The 24,571-nt window shown below is 47.5% G+C and overlaps 1 protein-coding gene across 1 annotated transcript in view; it reads right to left on the reverse strand.

Moving 5' to 3' along the window:
* Nucleotides 1-6,512: 6,512 nt before the first annotated feature.
* LOC147031598 (uncharacterized) overlaps nt 6,513-24,571 on the reverse strand; it is a 55,226-nt gene continuing 37,167 nt past the window's right edge. The window contains exon 8 of the mRNA XM_085865827.1: nt 6,513-7,592. Coding sequence (XP_085721953.1) covers nt 7,480-7,592 — 113 coding nt within the window. The 3' untranslated portion in view covers nt 6,513-7,479. The remainder of the gene's footprint in view (nt 7,593-24,571) is intronic.

Genomic DNA, 24,571 nt, shown 5'->3' on the forward strand with positions numbered 1-24,571 from the left:
TTGACATACCTTGTTGTGCCTTTGTATTTGCAGTTGTTCTGACATGAGTTTTTTACATCCCAAGAAGAAGTGGCTCATGATTTCTATTTCTACCTTGCAGAACCTACATTTCTCCAATTGACTCATTCCTGCTATTTTCTTAAAGCCATTGGTGTAGTGTCTTTTGTCTTGGACATTTATCATGATTCTTTATCTGTCCCAGTTGAGCTGATTTCTTGTAAGCAATATGAGCTTTGTTTGTGTATGCCCAGTCTGTCAAAATATTTTTCGTACATCTCTGCTCTTTTGTCATTCACCCAGTTGTCAAGTGTATCTGTTGCTATTTCACTTTATATTTTTTATTTTGTCTTTTGCAGTCGTTGGGGCTGTATTCATTGCTGTTTCGGTTTCATGTGTGACATCCTCTGCATGTACGTGTTTTGGGGAATTTTTTGCGAGGTTGGTTACGGATACCTTTTCTGGCTTCCTGTCTTCGTGTTTGCATTCAAATTGGATTTGGTGGTCTGTTGAACTTTCACATACTCAGCCAATCCTACAATTGTCATTCTGTGCACTTGGTTGAGCTCCATCAGGCTGCAACCTCCTTCTCGTCTTGACAGGTACATTGCCGGGATGCTCTGATATTTGTAGAATATTTTGTGAATGGTGAGGAGTTTTCTTGTTTTGATATCTGGTTTATCGATTTCCGAATGTGGCCAGTTTATTACTCTGCAGCTGTATTGGAATACTGGGGTTGCTAGTTGGTTGATGGCATTGATTTTGATTCTTAGGGAGAGGTACGTTTTCAGGATCAGTATTGTTGTATTGTTTTATTTAACTAGATTTTTATGTTGTCTGGTTTTGTTGGTGTACCTTGTACAAATGTGCACTTGGCACACTTATCGAGTCCAAATTCCATTTCATTGTTGTCGGAGTATTGTTTCACCAATTTCAGTTGTTCGACCAATTTTTCGTCATTTGGTGCGACAAGTTTAAAATCATCCCTGCATAGTGGATGTCACTTTTTTGTCTCTTTAGACATTCTCTTATTGGATGTTAGGGTGTATCCGTGTACTTGTAGCTCATTAATGAGGTTGCTCAGGGGGTTCAGGGCTAAGCAAAACTGGAGAGGGGTGGAAAGGGGTGGGGGTGAGAAAGGCTATCACCATGGAAGATCCTCCGTCATATCTTTACCTTCCTTCTTTCCTTCCGTGTGTGTGTGTGTGTGTGTGTGTGTCACTGCAGGGGGTTGACACGATCACCTTATGGGTGATGTGCTTGTATACTTTAAAATGAGGCTTTGATGAAAAATAAACTGCAAAACATTTGGTGTTTCCATTTCCAAATGTTCCAAAACATTTGGTTAACAGCTTGGTTTTCAGTAAAGTTGTTTTTCTTCCACAAAAAATAAAAAGGGTGTTCTTCACCTCGTCCTTCGGGACTGTCAATTCCCGTCGCCGTGTCCTCTCATACGATGGCTCGTCCAGATGATTAAAGAGCTCAAAGGAATTCTTTCCCTATACACAATCTTAATTAGTTTTAATCGACCTGATTATGATCAGCTCCACGCGTTAACAACCACTCTGGACATTAACACTTCGTGCACTAAGAGTTAAATCGTGCACAGTGACGATGGCAACACACAGCGAGTCATATATCACCGTCTCTACACGTCACTCTCGCGGATTTATATAGTATCACAGAACAATCGCGTGTCTTCCAGTAACTTCAATTCTCGTCCATACGGGAGTTTTTGTCTGAGAACTTTCCAGCATCTTCACAAATCTCACCAGGCAGTTTACAGTACAATATCGCCATCTCGAGTCAAAATTAGCTCATTGCATCAAGCAGATTATATTACAATTTACCGATCTGTGCGACACAAAACATTGAATACGTAACCATAGATTTTATCGTTCATTTGTATGCATTTACTAATATTTAAATTTACCATAACATCTGGCTTTTAACTGACAAAAGATAACTTGGAAAAAGTTGATTGAAAGCAAATAATCAAGCCAAGGACCAGTATTGAAACCAGTCATTGGAAGGCTGATCAAAATCTCAACAGATAAGTCCACTCACTGGTTTTAAGGCTTAAATTGTCCCAACCTGGAATCGATGGACTTTATTATAAAAGGTCACATTTTTATGAACAACTAATATATTGAAACATGAAGCTTTCATGAGCACGATGTTGAGTATGATTACAGTATTTGATCGAAGAGTTGTGTGTATTGTATTCATTAAACCTTTTGAACTAACCTGGTACAGTCCCTGATAATACTTCATAGCTAAACAGCAGAAGAGAGCCAGCGTCTCTTATTAGATGGACAATGTGTGTTTAAGCTGCTGATCCAATGCTTATGTGGATGTGGAAAAGCCACTACTTTGGGATTAATGTACTTTGTGTGGAAATATTATGTCAAACACACTGGAAAAGGTATAATGGACCAACAGATCAAGCACAAACGCCCTGAAGAGGAACAGACTGGGATAAATTACAAATTTTAGTTTGAAAAAGTACATTGAAGAAAATATACCAATCATGCGTGGCAAGATGCCACGCATGCCAAGGCAAGTGCCTTCTTCCTTGTCTCTTGTCCCCCCTGTCCCCCAGCACCACAGAGCCTTTTGTCCTCCTCATTCGGCCCCCTCCCCTCACTATTCTGCAATACCCCACACTCTTTCAGCAACCCTCCTTAGCTCCCCCCCTCGTCCCTTGTCCTACCCTCCCCCTCCCCCTCCACCTCCTGTACCCAAAGCCTCCTCCCCTACCTCTTCATTAAAAGTGTGGACCTCAAATATCCGGGGCCTTCGCTCAAACCTTTCAGATCTTTCCATACAGGTTGCCACTGACAAACCAGACATTATCTGCCAAACAAACTTTCCTCTCCCAAGACGTGTCTGACTCCCAAGTATCTCTCCCTGGTTACTCCCTCTTACGGTATGACAGACCTGAGCCTCGTCCTGGTGGAGGTGTTGCTCTCTTCATCAAAGACTCTATTCCTCACTCTCCATGCACTGCTCTCACTGCCCCACACCCCCAGGAATACCTCTGGCTTCGGCTTCCCCTCCACTCCCACCTCATGTTTATATGTGTACTGTACCATCCACCGAACAGTGATGACTCCATCTACACCTCACTATCCGAAAACATGGACCATCTTCTATCTTCTCATCCAAACTCTCTCTTCCTCTTATGTGGTGACTTCAATTGTCATCACGCCAGTTGGCTAGGTGTGGGTACCTCTCTCACCTGCCATGGCACCTCAGCAAAAGCTTTCTGCGACTCATTGGGACTGACTCAATCGGTCAACTTCCCGACCCGGATCTCAACCAATGGTACTCCATCTCTTCTGGATCTGATTTTGACAAATTTCCCTGACAATATCAACTGCTCTTCCTTCGCTCCAATTGGTTCTTCTGACCACGTCCTTGTTAAAGTGGACAGCTCTCTGGCTGTTATCAGAGAACCACCTCACCACCGTCGAGTCTGGCATTTCACGCAAGCCGACTGGCAGGGTCTCCGAGCAGCCATCAAACTTACAGACTGGTCTCCTATCACTACTTTCTCCAACATCAACTCATCCTGGGAATTCTTTCAAAGAAACTTGCTCTCCCTCATGCACAGATTTATCCCCTCTCGTGTTCAGTTGTCTTACCCTTCCTCCCGCCCTTGGTTTACTGAAGCTTGTGGCGAGGCAGTTGTCCTGAAACAACTTGCCTTTGCCTCATGGAAAGCAAGCCCAACTGAGGGCAATCTCAGTTCTTTCCACAAAGCTCGGAACAAGTGTGTATCTACCCTCAGGAGAGCCAGAAAACAACATCTTTCTCATCTCAAGTCTGAACTCTCAAACCTCTCTCCCTCCTCAAAATCCTGGTGGCGTTTAATAAAATCTGTTTCTGGTGTATGTTCCCCCTCCATCCCCTCCCTTACCTCAAATGGCCGCACTGCTGATTCCACACGTGATAAAGCTGAATGTCTAAACTCGGTGTTTGCAGCTAAATCTTGTGTCCTAAACCCATCACTATCTCTACCCACTTTACCCAGTCGCACCCAACTGTCCCTGGACTCTGTATCCTTTTCTCCTGACAAGGTGGAGAGCTTGCTGTCAAACCTCGAGTCAGATTCTGCAACCGGTCCAGACGGCATCAGCCCACGTGTCCTCAAAGCCTGCTCTTCTGCTCTTGCTCACCCTCTCTCTGTTCTATTCACCCTCTCATTTGCCCAAGGTCATCTGCCATCTGCTTAGAAATCTGCTAACATCACTGCCCTGCATAAAAAAGGTGCAAAAACAGATCCCTGCAACTACAGACCAATCAGCCTTCTCCCAATCATCAGCAAGGTTATGGAATCAATCATCGCTTCAGACATGAAATCCTTCCTCTTCTCCAATGGATTGATTTCCAATCATCAATTTGGTTTCAGACAAGGTCACTCTACCCTGGATATGCTGCTTCTGCTCTCCCATCAATGGATGGAGGTCCTCAATGCCAGACAGGAAATCCGAGCCGTATCCCTGGACAGATCACGTGCTTTTGACACAGTCTGGCACCCTGCACTACTCACCAAACTCTCTTCCCATGGTATTCAAGGCCATCTCCACTCATGGCTCGCAGACTTCCTCTCCTGTCGCAGTCAACGTGTGGCCCTAAATGGAGTTCTTTCATCCCCTCTTCCTGTGCAGGCTGGAGTTCCTCAAGGTAGCGTTCTGGGCCCTGTTCTTTTTCTGGTTTTCATCAATGATCTCTCGGACTCTCTGGAAAATCCTCTATTTCTCTTTGCCGACGACTCCACCCTCTGCCGTACCATCTGTCATCCCTCAGACCGGCAAGCAGCAGCTTCTTCGCTCACTGCAGATCTGGATAAAATCACAAACTGGTACAACACGTGGAACATGTCTTTCAATCCAGACAAATCTCACAATGTCTCTTCGAAAGGACCGTTTAGAAAACCCCCCCATCCACTTTCTCAACAATCCTCTGGAAGAAGTCTTTTCTTTCAAGCTTCTGGGTCTCACTATCTGCCATGACCTTTCCTGGGAAAGTCACATTTCCAACCTCGCATCAAAAGCCAGTCGCCGACTGGGAATCCTCCGTCGTGCAAAGTCCTTCCTCGGCCCTCTTGAGCTGCTGACCACTTACAAAGCTTTTGTCCGTAGCCTGATGGAGTACTGCTCTCCCCTCTGGGCTGGTGCTCCTACCTCCCACCTTTCTCGGCTTCACGCTGTCGAAACCAGGGCATTTAAGATCATCGGCATCTCCTGCAATGAAGCTGAGTCTTTGGGCCTCTCACTCAATCACCGCAGGTTGGTCGGTGGTCTTTCTGTCTTCTACCGACTCCTCTCCAGCCTTGCCCCCCCTGCTCTCTCTGCGATTTGTCCCCACCACATTTCCACAGGGCGCTCAAGGTCCGCCAACAACCCCCTTCTGGTAAAACTACCAAAATCACGAATCACTGCTCATCTTCACTCTTTCATTCCTCTTTTTTCCCGCCTTTGGAATAAACTTCCTCACTCTATAATTTCCCATTCTTCCCTCCAGGCTTTCAAAACAGCTGTTCACCACCACCTCTTATCTTCCCCCATCCAAATCCTCGATCTTTTCTACCCCCGATAATCCACCCAAGCCCACTTCCTTCAATTCCCCTGCTTTCCTTCCTGAAAGTCCCTGTAATGTCCATCTTCTCTTCGCCATGTTCCCCGTCCCATCCCCATCCCTCTCCTTTGCACAGTTCACCTAATGTGTCTGTTCCCCACTGTTTTGTCCCTTCCACTCCCGCCCCTCTTGTCTCATGCCTCATTGTTGTGAGTTGTGTGTTAGATCTCATACGAGCCTCGACCAAGGTATACAAAAAAAAAAAAAGATGGAAGACATATTTTAAGATTAGGATTGTGTCACAACCAGGAAGTGTGAATGTGAATATAGGGATTCATCATCATCACGTACCATGCCCTATGCAAAGCGTTGGTGCTTGCAAAGCAGTTGCGAAGCTGCAATACTGGTCTGGTCACCACTCCGACTCAGGAAGTCAGGGCAGTAATTTGGAATATGTTCATGTTGCCAGCAATAGCTTGCCGACTCTTCGTGAAGGACACTGTGGGATCTTTAACATCCAACAACTCATGCCGGCAGACGGGATGCTCAGTTTAATGTCAATCCGAGGCATGGCACACACACTGATGAATCACCCTGCCTGTAAAACACCGAGATGATAGTTTATAGCTGGGTCAGGATTCAAACCAAGGCGAGACAGCTTTGAGGTGAGAGGGTGTATCCCTTGGTCATCCTGCCAGCCCGAAGATAGGAATTAGGAATGTGAATAAGGGGTTCATATTGTGACGTCCACGGGACTTGAACAGTCCCGCCAACGTAGAATGAGCCGAAACGATGGAGGCGGTTTATTTATTTATAACCCAAACATGGCGGTTCTAATCGCTCTACCGCAAACGGGACGAGGAAGGTGGCACGAGTCACTTTTCACTGAGTTGATGATGTTTATTTGTTTTTATTATTAACCAGAAATAACAAGACTCGGCAAGAAAAGGGATCCGGGGCAATTCGACGGGATGGTGTGGGATCGGGCGTGGGGAAAACACAGACAATTCCAATGAATATACAATTCTCAAACCCTCTAAGGCGCCAAGTACACACACACACACACACACACACACACACACACACACACACACACACACACACACACACAACGTAGCTACTTCTGGTGGTCAGGCTGGACCGTGGTGTGGACACAACTGTCCCTGGATCAGCGTCGGACGAGCTGGCCTTGCTCTCGTCAGGGGGGCAGGAGAAACCGTGGTGCTGTCGACATCCTGGTCCTGGCCCAAGTCCGCTCACAGCCACCAGGGAACTAGTTCTGGCGCCAAGTTGCGAGCAGGAGAGGGAGGCAGGTCCGCCCGCCGTTCGACCCCGTACTCCGAGTCAGCAGAACCCCAGAGCCAACCAAGGTGAGGCACGAGGCTCAGCAAGGCTCCAAGACACGATGAAGAACACGATCGAATCAGCACAACAACAAGTACGCTTCCCGCGCAACAGCCTCCACACCAAAAAAACACGATCTTTTTGTTGTAATCTTCTTCCTCTTCCTTTTCGACCCCGAACAGAACCTTTTTATCCTCCTGTCCTCGTCACTCCCAATCGAGCCGTTTATTGGCTCTCCGCCGTCGCCTTCCGCCAATCGTGATCACGGGGCGGAGCCATCTGCAGCCCTGTCCTGTGACATCACGGCCAGCCTCCAGGGACTACTAAAAGGGGTTTACGCAGACACACTTACCCTATCCCGTGTCCCTATCTAATTACGTGACAATTATCATTTCCCCCTTGAAGAAATGAACATTTACTAGACAACTTATCACCATTGAATTGCTACTTATTACATCGAGATCCTGGTAAACTCGAACAGCATGGCATACCTAATTAAACATCCTAATTACCCTTTGAATGCAATGAATGTGTGAGCATGTTCTTTCACCAGTGTCAAATTATCGATGATGCTCTTCCTTCCTTTTTTGAGGAACGCTGCATGAAGAAAATGAAGAAAGACCAATTCCTAAAACAAACGTCACTGATCCCAAGGCGACTCCAATAATCTGCAAAACAGGAACAAAGACAAATATTAAGGGATGCCGTCTGCTCGCTACCGACAAAATAAACTGTGGACTTGCATAATTCATCCAGCGACCTTCTGCAGAAGTGTTGATCTACTTTCAGTGCAAGTAATGTTTCAAAATGGGAATACTGACTGTCTAACTTTACATGACAAGTCTAACTTGTAACTTGTCAAACTTCCCGGGAAGCAACATACCACGGTGGCAACGTATCATCTTTCCCTGGGAAGGGATGACAGGTTTTAAGCCATTTTCAGTGTTCATCAAAACTAACTCCACAACATAACACAAATTACCGTGAGATACCTTGAAGTCTAAGGTATTGATTCGGGAGGGGAAAGACACTTATTTCTTAAAAGAATCCTGGAGGAATTCACATCCCACCTGAGGGGGAGGGATGGGGAAGAACCATTTTGTGGAAGTGATTTGGACAAAAACAATCACAAAGTGGAGTCTAATATATAAAGCTCAATTTATGTTTGTTTGTTTGTTTGTTTGTTTAAATATGCTTCACAAACTAAACAAAAAAAAACTACTGAATCAAATCCATTCAAACTTTACATGTTGCCAGAGGATACCCCAAGGATGGTTTCTATGTGGGAAGCACATCAGGGGGAGGGAGTTCACGAAGGGGGAAAGACCCCAATTTTCTCTACGTAAATGTGTATCGTGTAGCAACCCTGATGTTCTCCAGTATTACAAATCATCTTTTCACAGAAAAAGAAAGTTGAAACAAGTTGAGAATATGCATTAAGGTGATGTTGAATTCTCAGTGAGAATAATTCATATTTTCAAAATGCGAAATTTTATTCATTTTAAGTCGAGGTTCAAACCAAAGAATCCAATATTGAGCTTCGCAGCGAAGCGGAAGTGATTTTTCCTCATGCGTTATATAAGCATCAATGATGGTTGATGAAGGTGATATCAGCGGATTTACAAGAAGATGTTTGTACAACATGCCATGTTTTGATTGCATCAGTGTGGAAAAGCAACGGGTACTTCAATTAGTGTTACATATAATTAGAGAGGTTTTAATTTGTTTGTGTTTGTGACTTGTATGCACTCCTGAACTGTTCGGTGGAATGAGTTGAAAAATTGTGGTTGTATAGTCAGGGTGCTGGTTTTAGATGGAAAAAACAGCCCTCGTGGCTTTAGACCCCAATTCTCTCGATGGAAATGTGCATCGTATAGCATAATACATTGACATCAATTTAATTACCGGTATGATGAGTCATAAAAGTGTGAAAATTATTCAGTCAGTAAGGACGAGTTCTTTGCTAGTCTAAATATTTTGAGCATCTTATCAGATGAGGTAAACGAAAATCTTACCTGAGAACAAGATTCCATTTGTGCTTTCTTTTTTGATTGTGGCGATTCATTTTCTTCTTGCCTGGCTTGTGGCTTGCCCCATGCTCTGCATTTCGCCCCGCTGGGTTCGCATATCATTCATGCCGCCCCTCATCGCAGCCAAATTGCTGTTTATATCGCGCGCATTCGTTTTCATGCTTTGCGCATTTGCGTCCATCTTTTGCATCATTTGTCTCATAATTTCTATTATTTGTTTCATCTCATCCATACTCTGCTGCGCAGTCTGTTGCCTTGGATGCCGCCACTGCCAATGTTTAGTGAGAGGGTTGACATAATAAAACCAACCAGATGAACGGTTTTGATTTCTCTCCCAACCTTCTGGTACGGGGTTCTCCTGCATAACGGGAGTGTCCTGCACGGTAATTTCGCCCTGAGCTATAGATTCTTTTAACTCTCCATCCACCTCACCACCCACCTGGCTCAGCTCGCCTTGGCTGAACATTTTGCGTGCTGGGATTAAAATTTATAATCCTCCTAATTTGGGGACACGGAGGGGGGGGGGTTTGCTCCGTATACACTGATCCGACTCCGTGAATTTTGCTACGGAGGCGGAGGGGTTCGTTTCTCCACTCCTGAACACCAATTGTTGTAGAATTCCTGCCCGTCGGCGTGTGAACGACCACGCCTTACCAATAGCGGTCGCTTCGCCCACCGAACGGACAATCCAGTCGTGACTTTCTGGAACACAATGCCAGAAACCAGTCACAGGTGGGTTTTTTTATCCCACCACAACCTTGTCCGCACTCTACCCGTGCGCTACAGGGTCCGATCGCCAAATCTTCGATTTACCTAATTATTCGCGCAGGTAGGTTACCGAGAGATTGTACCTCAACGGGACCGCTTGGAAACTAGCCGCTTAAGCAGCTCGCTTCCTTTTGGCATAACCGAGCGGGGTATTATTGCGCAGGCCCATTGGACCCGATCACTTTACCGGCTATTTAAAAACCAGCTATATTCCAAGTGCAAGATGGGGCAGTTCAATGAGGGAATGGACGCAAAGAACAGGTTTACATTCACACAAGGACATTAATGATAATAAAGCACGTATTCAATTGAACAAGGCAAAACATGGATGCAATTATACAAGCAACAAAAGCATGACAAAAGAACTACAACCGTCTGCTTATTATGCACAGTCACTTACACTTAACAGCAGTTCCTACTTATTAGACGGGCCCACGGACACACGTACGCACACACACACCCCAAAAATGGTGGCAGAGGCCTTTAATAACGAGCTCCAGCTCGGAGGACAGGTGAGCTGAAACACAGAGCCTATCTCGAACCTCTCCACCTTGTGTGGTCTTCAAGTTTTTCGGACCCAGGCTCCAGCGAGAGGGAGGAGGTCTATGAGTCACACAAAGCCGGGAACCAAAATGGAGAACAAAGAGCTCCACAAACCAAGAAGAAGAAGCCACCACTCGCAGCTCGAGCCGAGCGACCGGCTTTACTTCCTTCCAAACAGGGCAGCTTGAAGCAAAAAGCTCTCCCGAGCCAAGCAGAAGCCGAAACTCACGGAACCGTCAAAGCAAAGAGCCTCCAAAAAGCCTCCTCCCGAGCCAGGCCTCAGCCGAAGCTCACTGAGCCAGCCGAAGCAAAAAGCTTCCGCAGCCCTCAACCCTAACGCAAACCAAGCACGACCCGATGGTCTGCTGAACGACTCCCCTCAACTCCCTTCTCCAACTCTCCCCACCAACTCTGCCCTCTCAACTCTGCCCACGAACAAAAGAAAAATATCTCCTCTTTTCCTTCTCCCACCCTTCCCCCGATCCCGGCGTGACTCATGCCCTCGTGCTCCATCCCCCGCTCAGCCACGGGTGGGAGGGAGTTGTTGACATCATGAGTCACGGGACGGCAGGGTGGTTCTTGCTCTTCGCAGAAGAGGGGGAGGGATGTCTCCATTGTTCGTTCCCTAACTATTAAATCGATCCGCAGCGCATCTAATTGATTTCTAAACATTTAAACAATGAAAGGTGAGCTATCTAGGGAACAAGCACTTATCGACATAGCTGACTAAAGGAACCTGAATGTTGTGTGCAATCGAATTCCCATATTCATAACAATATTATGAACAGATTTGGATATTGGGCCATCTCAAAATATTTGATGGCAGTGGAAAATGGCTACCACAGCCATCAGCGGCTGAATTTGAGATGGCCCAATATCCAAATCTGTTCATAATATGATAGGCTACTCGAGTGCCAAATTTGGTGCTTTCCTCACAAAATGCACAATTGTTATACTAAGTTGCCCCACTAATGCTAACAATTTGTATGGGTGGGCTATGTCTCAATCTTTACCTTATGGAAAACTTAAATGTGTTTAAGAAAACCATTATGAAAAAGTTTTACTTGACATTGTAATCTCCTCTCAAAAAGAATTGGATGAAGCTGAAGTTGGATATTATTTTGAGGTCGATTTAAAATATCCAGAAGAACTTCATAACAAACATAAAGACCGACCTTATGCCCCTGATAAAGAAAGTCCAAGAAAAGAATGGTTAAGTGAAGACTAACAGTCATTCAATATATAAGGTAAATCTCCAGAAAAACTACTTACAACATTAAATGATAAATAAAGTTATGTTTTACATCAAAGGAACTTGAGCAATATTTATCTGCTGGGTTGAGAGTGAGAAAAATTCATTGAATTTTGAAATTGAAACAGTCATTGGTTAAAGAAATATATTGATTTTAACACAAAAAGGAGAACAGAAGCAAAAACAGATTTTGAGAAGGACTTTTATAAATTAATGAATAATGCTGTATTTGGAAAGACTATGGAAAATGTGAGGAATCGACAAAACATAAGACTTGCTCCATCTTGGAAACAGGCTTCAAAGTTAATTAACAGACCAAGTTTTGAATGAGTGAAGGTGTTTTCAGAGAACTTTTGTGCTATTCATTTGAAAAAAAGAGAGTATTGAAATGGATAAACCTATTTATATCGGAATATCAATTCTTGACTTGTCAAAGTCGTTAATGTATGACTATTACTATAATAATTTAAAATTAAAGTATAAGGATAATGTGTCATTGTTATATATGGATACAGATAGTTTTATATTAGAAATTAAGACGAGTGATGTATATGAGGATATGATTGACAATATTGAGATGTATGATACAAGTAATTATAAGTCTGATAGTATGTAGTTTTCATGAAAGAATAAAAAGGTTATTTGGTAAGTTTAAAGATGAGTTGGTTGTAAAGGTCATGAGTGAATTTGTGGGTTTGAGATCAGTCTGAGGCTTTTGCGTATATTGATAATAATGCCATTGAAAGGTGTGATAAGATGCTAAAGGAAATAAAGAAAAATATAATCAAGGAAACAATAAACTTTAAACATTATTACAACTGTTTAACCTTAAAGAAGAAAGAGTACAGAAAAATGAATACAATAAGAAGTTATAAACATCAATTATATACAGAAGAGATAAATAAGAAAGCATTAGGAGCTTTTGATGATAAAATATATATTTTAGAGAATCTAATCAAGCGTATCCCTGATGGTTACAGCATAAGTGTTGAGGGCGTCTTTTTACTGATTTATAAATGATCGAAACCAAGCAATAACCAAACCAAAGAGTGGAGATGTAATCAGCCTTGGTATTGAAATGGGAAACATAAAGAATGTGAGAAATATCAAATCAGTCTTATTGAAAAAATAACCGGGGTAAAAGTAAATAAAACAAATAAGCGGATAAATTTAATTACAAATAAGTTGGAGGATGTAAAGGAAAAAATAAATATCCTTGAATGGACTGAAAACTTTGATGGTTATCAATTGAACAATGGAAAAACAATGAACTACAATCTCAAAATGATATGTGGATCAGGAGGTGGTCAAACAAGAGCATTGAGAGAAGTTTATCATTTTATTTCTGCTCAATAAAGATATAAACCAAGAACTAAGTTCCAAAATAATATTTGTGAATATACTCGATGGTGATGAATGAAATCCGAAAATTAATTTATTACATCGAATCGAACATGGACAAATATTTATTGGATCACTCTTTGAGTGAGTGAAAATATAAAAGGAAATCAGTGTCAGTTTAACATGTACTCAATGGGGGAGAGATCGATCTCTTCTTTTGACCTGATGGGCCGAGAGTCAGAGGGGGCGGGGGTGGGGTGGGGGGAGGGGGGTTGGCTTTTTTGGACCCTGAGACAATTTAACATGACCTTGTATGGGAAAAAAATCATTCTCCTATTTTGGCCTGATTGACCTCGAATCAGAAAGGTTTCCCAATCCATTTCTATGGGGGGGGAGGGTGGGGGAGGAATTAGTCTGCTGTTTTGTCCTGATTGACCTCGAGTCAGAAAGGTTTCCCAATCCATTTCTATGGCGGAGGGGGGGGGGAGGAATTAGTCTCCTGTTTAGGTTTTTTTTTTGGTCTTGAGACAGTCTCAATTCAACATGAGCTTGTATGGGAGAGGAAGAAAATCATTCTCCTGTTTTAACCGAATGAGCCTTGAGTCAGAAAGGTTAGCCTATACATTTGTATAGGAGGGGTTTAATTCAGAGAGTTTACCCCCATTTTCCCCCATTCATTTGCATAGACGCCTTAGAAGCCCCATTTATCCTCTACTCCTGCCCATTGGAGCCTGTTTCGAACTGTCCTCGCAGTGCACTTCACACCAGCTGCCGTTTGCCATTCTTTTTGTTGGTCACTTGATGTCATCCTACGGTTGTTGAGCGACATTCAAATGAGTTGGCGGTCATCCCGATCAGTGGAAAGTCGTTTTCGCCCTCTGCCAGTCTGTAGATTTGTTGTCCCCAATGTCTGTGCTTGACCTTGTTCTTATGACCCGCCGTCTTTGAAATTTTAAGGAGCGAAGCAACGCGACGCTCACTGTATCCCTCTGCACGTAAAGCCAGAATTGAACCCTTCTTTTCCTCACTCAAAGCTTTTCTTTTCAACTCTTTTGTCATGGTCAATAGTTATTTTTTTGATTCCAATTACTTTTGACGTACTACTGGCACTGTTTTTGCCATCCAGCTGGTCCTATTGCAAGAGGATAGTGATGACCATAGCAGTAGTTTTTATACTTTTCCTTGTCAAATAAGATTCGGTTTAGGTGATCACCTAATCAGTACCTCACAAAGTAGAATGATGTGTGCCTGTGTTGGAATTCAACAGATACTGGAATGGAATGGCTGCCATACATGTGGAGATTCTGATTTAATTTTTTTGGAGTGCTCTCATTTTTTTTCCTAGAGCTGTGTATATATATATATATATATATATATATATATATATATATATATATATATATATATATATATATATATATATATATATATATATATATCTTCTTCTTCTTCTTCTTTCGGCTGCTCCCGTTTGGGGTCGCCACAGCAGATCATCCGTATGATCCGCATCGTGATTTGGCACATGTTTTACGCCAGATGCCCTTCCTGACGCAACCCTGGTCGCCTCTTACGACACAGGGATATGGTACACCTATTTTAACCGGGGTATACACCGGCCCAGTTCACTGGTACTCATTTCGCCGACCTCAGAAGGATGACAGTCTGAGTCAACCCCCTGGTGTATTAATTCAGTGGCCCAACGGGGCTTGAACTCAGGACCTTTTGGATCCCAAGCCGCTGCCCTAACCACTGTGCCAACACCAGGCTCATACGAAATATGTATATACTATATATATATATATATATATATATATATATATATATATATATATATATACATATATATATATATATATATATATATATATATATATATGTATATATATATATATATATATATATATATATATATATATATATATATATATATATATATATATATATATATATATATATATATATATATATATATATATATATATATATAGTGTTGCGGTCTTCGCGCCCGCCGGCGTGCGACGGCCACGTAACTCGAATCGCGGCACGTCGCCCACCGGACGGACAATCCAGTCGTGACCCTCTCGGACTAACGCCGGGAACCAGTCACGGGTGGACCTTTCGGTCTCACCGCGATCGAGCCAATCAGCCCCCGCGTGGGATAGGGTTGCTCGCCAAATTCGAACTACCTAAGTACCCACGCGGAGGGTAGACCGGGCGATCGCACCTCGCCGCAGGTCGACTTCGGACACGGGCCACTTAAGCGACCCGTTCCGTACTATCAGAATAACCGAGCGGTGTTATCGTCGACCTCGACGGTTCGATTAATTATCGGGCGTATTCAGCCCACTACCAACCCTTTACGTGAAGCAAGATGGGGATTCAATGGAGGAAAAGACGAAGCGAAGCGGGAGAACAGTTCAACAATAAAGCACATTTATTCGCGACGAACGGAAAGCACACAAATACAATTCCACCAAATGCACACAAAAAAAAGAAAACACAATTCCATTTTCACAAAAAGCAAACATAAAAGTGAAAAACACAGTGCAGAGCTAATACCGACTACCGAGCACACGGCAACACTTATACAATTCTACTTCACAGACGGCGCCGACAACACATACCCAAAACCAAGGAAAAGAACATCCCCCAAGAATGAGGTAGGCCTGAGGCCGAGACCGGGTCGGGCCTACCCGTCTGGTGATGAGACGCGGAGCGGCGATGGCCCCGCAACCCGCGGGCCTCGTGGACAGTGCCTGGCAGGGGGTGGGAACGGGGCCCCCTTGGTCGCACTATCTCAGCGCGGGGGGAAACAGGAGGGGGTTGCTGATGCTCGGGGTATAGAGGATCTTTATTATGTGCGACGAGCGTCTCCACCTCGGCCAGGTCGCGCTGTCGGCCTCCCTCGGGTGCAGCTTCCTGCACGACGCGAGCACCCCCTCGTCTGGTGTCGCCGCCTTTCCACAGCTCCGTCCCCTCCGTTCCGACTCCAACGCACACGACGAGCAGCTCCACCGCCCGCGAAGTCTTGACCCTCTGCTTCCGACTCTCCTCTTCTTGACTCTCCGACCCGTTCTTGTTTGCGACTCTCTCTTCTTGACTCTCCGACCTCGTTCTGCTGACTCTCTCGTTCCGACTGACGAACACCGTCCTTTTATCCCCCCGTAACTTCGCCTTTGACCCCCTCCCTTTGACCTTTCACCTCGCTCCCCATTGGCCCGAGAAAAAGTGGGCGTGAAGGCTTTTTGATCCACAAATTTGCATATATCGATCGTTCTGGAGGCGGGGCCAAATCGCCCCTCGCTCACCGATTGGACGGCAAAAAGTGGGCGTGTGTCGTTTTTGATCCGTTTTTGAAGCAGAAAATCCGTGATTTTGTACACGCTGTTCAACGTGCGCCCAACACGAGTCCAGCATCGGTGCCCATGAGTGGCGCGAGATGACGGTGATGCGATGGTGGCGAGTTGTGACGGTAAAGGTCATGGCGGTTGTGGTGAAGCGGCGTTGTGGTTGGTGGTTGTTGTTGTGGTTGTGATGGTGGCGATTGGTCCAAAATAAAGATAGTAAAAGAAAAACGGCTATCCTAAAGAGTCGCAGCACGTATAAATGACATGTATTCCCACTAGACAACGGGTTTGGGCCTAACTACACATGCACTTACCGAGATACCTCACCTAAGGGACCTGAATGGTGGTTTGCGAATCTGGTAACCACAACAATATATATATATATATATATATATATATATATATATATATATATATATATATATATATATATATATATATATATATATATATATATATATATATATATATATCGTGTTACGAATTTGCGAATTCGATTGCACACAACATTCAGGTTGCTTTCGTCAGTTATGTCAATAAGTGCTTGTTTCCTAGATAGTTCACCTTCCATTGTTTAATGGGAAGAAATCGATTAAGTGTGCTGCGCGATTAAATTTAATAGTTAGGGAGTGATCATAACACAATGGAGATGCCCCTCCCCCTCTTCTGCGAAGAGGAAGAAGAGCCCTCCCGTCCCATAATTCATGACGTTAACAACTCCCTCCCACTCGTGATTGAGCGGGGGGCATGAGGCATGATCACGAGGGCATGAGCCACACCGGGAGCGGGGGAGGGGGTGGATAGGAATAAAAAGGGATACTCTGCTTTGTTTCGGCTGGCTTTTCAGTGGAGCTTTGGCTTGGCTTGGGTTAGGGAGGAGGTTTTTTCAAGGCTTTCTGCTTTGGCTGGTCTTTTAGTAAGCTTTTTGCTTCAGCTTGACTTTTGTTCAGTGAGCTTCGGTTCTGCTTGGCGAGGTGGCGGCTTTTTGCTACGGCTTGGCTTTTCAGCAGACCTTCAGGTTTTGTTCGGCTCGGAGTTCTTGGTTCGTGTTGTGAGAGGCTTTGTTCATCGGAAGAGAGTTGAGCTGGTTGCTTGGCTGGCTGTTCTTGGTTCGTGAAGATCTTTGTTCTCTACTTGGTGCGACTCATCGGCCTCATCTTGGAGGTGGTTCTTCGAGATAGCGATGCATCGACGGGAAGGATCGGCGACTCGTCTGATCAGTACGTGTTCAGAAGCGCGAGAGGATTCGCTGGAGCTCGGGAAGGATCGCGGCTCATGGCGATTGGATCCAGCTCGCTCTCGCTGGAGCCCGGGTCAGAACAGCTTGAAGACCACACGAGGTGGAGAGGTTCGAGATAGGTTCTGGGTTTCAGCTCATCTGTCCCTCCGAGCTGGAGCCCGTTATTAAAGGCCTCAGCCACCATTTTGTGGGTTGTGTGTGTGCGTACGTGTGTCCGTGGGCCAGTCTAATAAGTAGGAAATTGTAAAGTGCTTTGTGTGCTGTAAATGTTTGCATTGCATTTCGTATAGTTGGTGTCGTTCTGCTCTTACGTGCTTCCCTAGTTCCCCATTATTATTAATAAATACCCCAATTGTTAAATGTTTTCTGCTCGTCACGTCGATTCTTTCATTGACTGAGCATTTCGTGTGTTGGTAGTTAGAAAGCCGTTGGTTTGCCGTGAAAGGGGGACATTTGGACCGACGGTTCTCGGCAATTATGCCGCTCCGAATCGCGCACGGGACAGCCTCGCCCCAGCGGCTTGTTCCGTACGAGTTCCGACGAGGATGTAATACCCCGATAGTTGGATCACGTGGGTATTTAGGTAAATTGAAGATTCGCAATCGACCCTATCCCACGTGGTCTGCCCATTGGCGTATTTCAGTTCTTGTACAAGGACCCGTGGACTCGGACTTATCCGGGCGGCGATCTATATTCCGGGCGGTCGGTCGTGCCGACTCGACTTGCGTCTCTGTCAGAGCGGTCGGCTCGTGGCCGACCACCGGCACCGTAACAATAATATATATATATATATATATATATATATATATATATATATATATATATATATATATATATATATATATATATATATATATATAGTTGCGGTTGAGGAAATGCGCAAATCACCATTCAGGTCCCGTAGGTGAGATATCTCTCTAAGTACATGTGTAGTTAGCCCCAAACCCGTTGTTTAGAGGGAATAAACGTGATTCATTCGGGCTGCGACACTTTGAGATAGTTGTTTTTCTGTTCTATCTTTATTTTGAACCAACCACGTCTCAACCGCCATCACACAACAACCACCAACTGCAACGCCGCTTCACAACAACAACAACAACGCCAACAGCCACGACCTTTACCTTCACAACTCGCTCCCGCAAACATCGCATCACTGCCATTCCAAACGTCGCCATGGCCATAAACCACCACCATAAACCCTCCACCACCTTCACCTCTCCTTCGTCGACCGCAATTCCCGCACCACTTGTGAGCACCGAGCGTCAGGCTGTCCTGGCCTCATACGGGACGCGCGCCGAACCGCGAGTGCAAAGTGCGGCCTTTCCGAGGAGAATTCGGATCAGGAATGATACACGCCCACTTCTGATCCGTCCAATCAGCAAGCACGGGGCAGTTTAGCCCCGCCTCCAGGCGCGTCAGTGTAGAATCGCGATATGCAAATTCTTGGATCAGGGGAGACTCACGCCCCTTTTTTCCATCCAATGGGCGAGCGTGGCTCCACCCCCGAGCTCGTTCTGATCCAGAAATTTGCATATGGGTTCTCCTGCCGGCCTATAAAGCGCCGAGCGCGGGGCGAATTTGGCAGTCAGTTAGAGAAGAGTCAGTCTCGAGAGGTCGGAGAGCCGAGTGGAGCTCGCAGTCTGTCGGGGTTCGGAGTCTGTCGAAGAGCTGCAGAGAGAGGAAGCCTGGAGCGCGGTCGAGTCGGTTTGAGCCCAGAGTCGGCCTTGGAGGAGCGGGGAGTGAGTCGGGAGGCGAGGGCGTACAGGTGGTTTGCTGCAGTCGGCTGAGGAGAATTGGGCAAGAGACCGAATAGCTCGGGTCCGAGGCAAGGAAGACGGCGGTCGGCAACGAGCTCGCAGTGGAATCGCTCATCGCGGGACCCAAGCAAGCCAGCTATCCTCTTTCCCCAGAGCATCAACAATTCCCCCCTTTTTTCCCCCTGCGCTGAGATAGTGCGAAAAGGGGGGCCCCGTTCCCACCCCACTCCAAGCGGTGCCAATGAAACCCGCGAAGGAGCGTGGAGTCGGGGTGCCGCCGTGCCACCACATTGGCGGCTCATCACAAAGACACGGGTAGGATCCACCCGGTCTCGCGGACCTGACCGCTCTTTCAGGTCCCGCGCAAATATTGGCCCACAGGCCCCATCTGCCCCCTTGTCTTTGAGGGTGGCCCTTTTCTTTTGCTTTTGAGTAAATGTGCTGTTGGCGCCGTCTGTAAAGTAAAACTGCTTAAGTGTTGCCGTGTGCATGCGTAGTCGGTTGTAGATCTGCATTGTTGTGTTTCTTTTGTTGCAATTGCTGAAGGTGCATAATTGTTGTAATTGTATATGTGTGCTCTCCGTGTGCCGCGGAATAAATGTGCATTATGTTGAACTGTTTTCCCGTTTCGCTTCGTCTTTTCTTTAATTGAATCTCCATCTTGCTTCACATAAAGGGTTGGTCGTGGGCTTAATACGCCCGATAATTAATCGGAACCGTCGAGGCCGACGATAACACTGCTCGGTTATCCCGCTAGTACGGAACGGGTCGCTTCAGTGGCCCTTGTCCGGAGTCGACCTGCGGCGAGGTGCGATCGCCCGGTCTAGCCTCCGCGTGGGTACTTAGGTAGGTCGAATTTGGCGAACAACCCTATCCCACGCGGGGGGCCGATTGGCACGATCGTGGTGAGGCCGAAAGACCCACCCGTGACTAGCTCCCGGCGTTAGTCCGAGAGGGTCACGACAGAATTGTCCGTCCGGTGGGCGACGTGCCGCAATTCGAGTTACGTGGCCGTTCGCATGCCGGCGGGCGCGAATTCGCAACACTGGTGTCAGGTCTTGGGACACAAACCCATCCCCCTCCTCGCGGCACTGGTGTCGGAGAGCGGGAAAACGGGCTCTCCTGTCTCCAGCTAAATTCATGGAAATCGGTCCAGGGGTGAGAGGAGCGACCCCCGATTCCCTCCAAATTGCGAGCGATTCAAATTTACCCCTTACGAGAAATAAGATGGAGTCTCAATGCGAGCGGGAGCCGGGGGTATTAGAAATGGATGTAGAATTGTTATAATCCATGGCCCAGGATGAAAACCCCGAGTAGGAAATGCTGGTTGTACAGGACGAACTTTCCCCCCAACTGAACCCAGAGTTCGAAATGGGCGTAGTGGCTGGGGTGGCGGACGAACGGCCCCCACGTGCGAATTCGCCTACGGATCGTACGATGGAAATGTTTGAGGCATTGATGAGAAAAATGGATACGAATACGCAACAAATGAAAAAGGCAATAAAAGGCATGAACGAAAAAATGGAAACAAACATGAAGGAAGAAATGAGAGAAATGCGGGGTGAGACGCAGAACATGGGCCGAATCCTGCAGGCGGTCATGAAGGCAATAATAGGGGAGTGCTTAATGGCGACGCCACGTGTGGGAGCGAACGACCTGGGAGGGGGTGCAACGGTTGTCAGGCCCGCGGTCGAGGCGGGTAAGGACAAATTAATTCGGGAGACGTGATGGGCGAGGGTCGTGACGGAAAAAGTGACGGAGACCGAGAGGGAAAAATTAAATGGGGAGACCAAAACGTTTGAGATGAGACACCAGGTGACGACAAAGGAAATAAAAATAGTGGAGACAAGGGAGGTAAAGGGTGAAGAGTTGGCAGAGACACGGGAGATGGGAACGATAGAGGGAAGACTACACGATGAAGACGGGGTAAGTGACGCACACACACACACAGAGGTCGTGGAGGACAATGGGGGTGAGCTCGCGGACTGGGTGGAGGCCCGGTGCGAGCAGCTGGATGGCCTACTCCAGGAACGAGGGGAGGGAGTATGCCCCCTTGAGGCGAGTCACGACCAGGTGAGTTCGGTCGTGCTTTGCGAGGTTGAGGGGAGGAGTGCTGCGAACGGGTGCACGGAGAGCTTGGGGGGTATAGAGGCCCCGGAGACCCTTGTGGGGACACGAATCCCCAGTGTGGTTGTCCCTGTGTGTGTGGTGCAAGGCGTGAGTGCGTCCCCGTGTGTGGAAGCGACCCCGTGTGTGAGTGGTGTGGTGGCGATGGTGCCGGAGTACATGCTTCTCAGCACGCCGTGTGTGGATGAGGCACCGTGTGTGGAAGAGGCCGTGTGTGTGGATGAAACGGCCAGTGTGGATGAGGCACCGCGGGTGAGTGCCCCCGCGTGTGTGAGGGACCGTGTGTGGATGAGGCACCGCGGGTGAGTGCCCCCGCGTGTGTGAGTGAGGCACCGCGGGTGAGTGCCCCCGCGGGTGTGAGTGGAGTGGTTTGTGTGAATGGAGCACCACGTGTGAGTGGTATGGTTTATGCAAGGGAGACCGTGTGTGTGAGAGAGCGGTATGTGAGGGAGATGTCGGTTGGCATGCGGGAGCACGCAGCCGCGTCTCCCGGTGTGAATGTAATGGAATGGAGTGTGAGCGTCGTTACACGCAGGAGTGCGTGGGTCGAATGACGACGACGGCGACATGTGAGGAAAGAAAGCCGGGTAGCGGCTGTAGCTGTTTCGGGGACCGTGCCGGGTTCGCCCAGCAGTGAGCACGAGGTCCGTGCTGTGCAACGCACGAGGCCCCCACGTGCTCGCTTGCGAGAGTGAAGTCCCGGTCCGGAAACGCACGCGGTGGATTTGCCGATCCCGCGGACGGACAAAGCTTAGGCAGGTAAACGGATTTGGACCGGACGGGTTCTCCACGCGATCGTGTGTGTTAAGCTCCAACGGGCAAAGCACATGTGTTCGCGTGGGGAACCCCTCGAGACGTGGGGCTTGTGTTTTTTTTTATGCGCACGGTGACGTCATGGCTGCACGTGGGGTTGGAATCCGGCAGGAGGGGTATCTCTGCCGGATGGTACCGTCCAAGGAGGGACGAGGTACACGTGCAGCTGCATGACGTCACGGGCAGGTGCAAAGTGCGCGAGTTGCCGCGCTGGTGCTGCGCATGGAAAAAAAAAAAGCAAGCCTCACTTTCGGGTGCACAGGATTCCTGGGCAAGGGGTGGATGATCCCCTTGACTAGGGCACAGGATGGAAACTAGTTAGGGGGAAGGGTTAGCTTAGTTAGACCGACTTCATGGGGCAGGGGTAAGTCCTCATGGAGTCCGTGGAATGGATTAGGTAGAGGGATTTAGTGAGCTTTAGGTTGGGAAATAAAATGATTTATTTGAGGACATGGACAGACTTGTGAATGTGTAGAGGGGATGTAGTTTAGCGACGTAGTGTTAAATGGAACGTGCTACTAGTTTAAGGGACGACGTGGGAGCACGAGTTAGTTAGGGGAGGTAGTTAGAAGGATGGCAGAGTTCAGCGGTGAGTGTGTTGAAGAGTTGGTGAGTGAAGTGGAAGCATGTGCTTGGTGAGTGGGTGAGGTCAGCGAGTCTGTGTGAATGGAGCGAATGGGGAATGCATGGTGCGATGAGTGATTGGGAGGAGGAGTGACTCCCGCCCAAGGGACCCCGGGGTCAGTATAAAGTGAGTTAGGGGGTTAGTCAAATTAGCAAATATGGAAGTCGTTTTGTTGTTGGTGAGGAAGTAGGCTCGAAACCCGTTTGGAGGGGTGCAGGAGCCCTGTTGACGGGCTGGGAGCGTGGCTGCGAAAGGTGAGTATCGCTGAGTGGGTACCCCGGGCACCAGGCTAGTCGGCCATGGTAGGCCAATGGCCCATGGGGGGCCGGGATAGCGTAGTGGGCACGGGTGTGCCTGCTTGGTGCAGGGGCCCGGGGCGCCATTAGCCGCGTGGGCAGTGTTGTGGGCACGGGTGACCCTCGGAAGGGGGCCCGGGAAGCCAGCCTGCCACGTGTGCGTTTCAGGGGAGGTGCCATGGGGGGCACTCCCCGGTGTTAGGGAGCTGGTAGGCTCGGAGGCAGTGTAGTGCCCGGGGGTGCCATAGCGGGAGATTCGGCAGAGGGTCGTGCCTGCCAAAGGGAGCCACGTGTCCCAGCCATGAGACCGTGTGAGGGCACGGAGAGAAAATTGGGGGGCGAGACCCGAAATTGTGAGGACACCAACACAGGCGACGGGAATCTGGGTTGTTAGAACCAATAGTTTAAGCGAGAGGCGCTTGTTGAAAGCCCCGGGGTAGTTTAACAGTTAAATGGTTAGGGTAGATAGGAAGTGTACCCCTCCGCACCATCCATCCCCTCGCTCTCGTTGTGGGCCGCTGGACAAACTTTGTGTTATAGATCGCTGAAGTCTGGGGAGGCCATTCTGAGGCTTGAGTTGGGCCTCGACACAGGACGTTAGCTCTCCCTTACTCCCCTCCGGGAAGGGAACGTAGGGGTTGGGAGTAGGCTAGGTGACAGGATAGGTTAGCCGAACAAAGACGATAAAGGGGGTTAGGGGACGATTTATAGTGGGGAAATAATAATAATAATAAAAAATAAGTTGGGGCTAAATTGGGGTTTGACAAATTAAGGGAGTGGGTATAGACAATGACAGGCAAAGGCGATAGGTTGGGAGGGAGACCGTAGGGTAGGTCCGAGCCCGCCTTCTGAGTGGCCAGCACCACCGCACTCCCTCCACCAACCTCCACTGAACGGCAAAGACTGGCCAGCTTCATCTGCTGGCTGCGTTGCTGCAAGGCAAAGGCCGGCCCACTTCATCGGCAGCTGTTGTTTTGCTGCAAGGCCTGTGCCGGCTGGATCGTCGGCAGCTGTTGTGTTGCTGCAAGGCCTGTGCCGGCCGGATCATCTGCAGCTGTGGTACTTCAAGGCCTGTGCCGGCCAGTTCGTCTGCCGGCTGTGTTTGCCTGCAGCGGCCTGGTTCTGCAGGCTGTGTTTGCCTGCTGCCTTTGCCATGCCATGCCATGCCCACTGCCCACGTTCACCAGCCCCGTTAAATTTTTGCTTTGCTCCCCCCCCCCTGTTCATTGCCATGTGCGCCAGGATCAAGGCAACAGTTTGCAAGCTGCAAGAACTGCCCTGTTGGCAGCTACAACACGGGCCTGCAGTGGCGGCCCGTGCACCGTGTTTGTGTTCATCCATCCATTCGTTGTGTTCATTGCGTGTGCCACTTGAGCTGGCACGGAGACTGCGTTGTGCAGCCCCTGCACCGTTGTGGTTCACTGCGTGCAGTTCAAACCATTCATCCATCCATTCGTTGTGTTCATTGCGTGTGCCACTTGAGCTGGCACGGAGACTGCGTTTGTGCA

This window comes from Eptatretus burgeri, chromosome 2 (genome assembly GCF_056783735.1).
Source record: "Eptatretus burgeri isolate ZD-2024b chromosome 2, Ebu_testis_v1, whole genome shotgun sequence".
In the NCBI taxonomy this organism is placed as follows: Eukaryota; Metazoa; Chordata; class Myxini; order Myxiniformes; family Myxinidae; genus Eptatretus; species Eptatretus burgeri.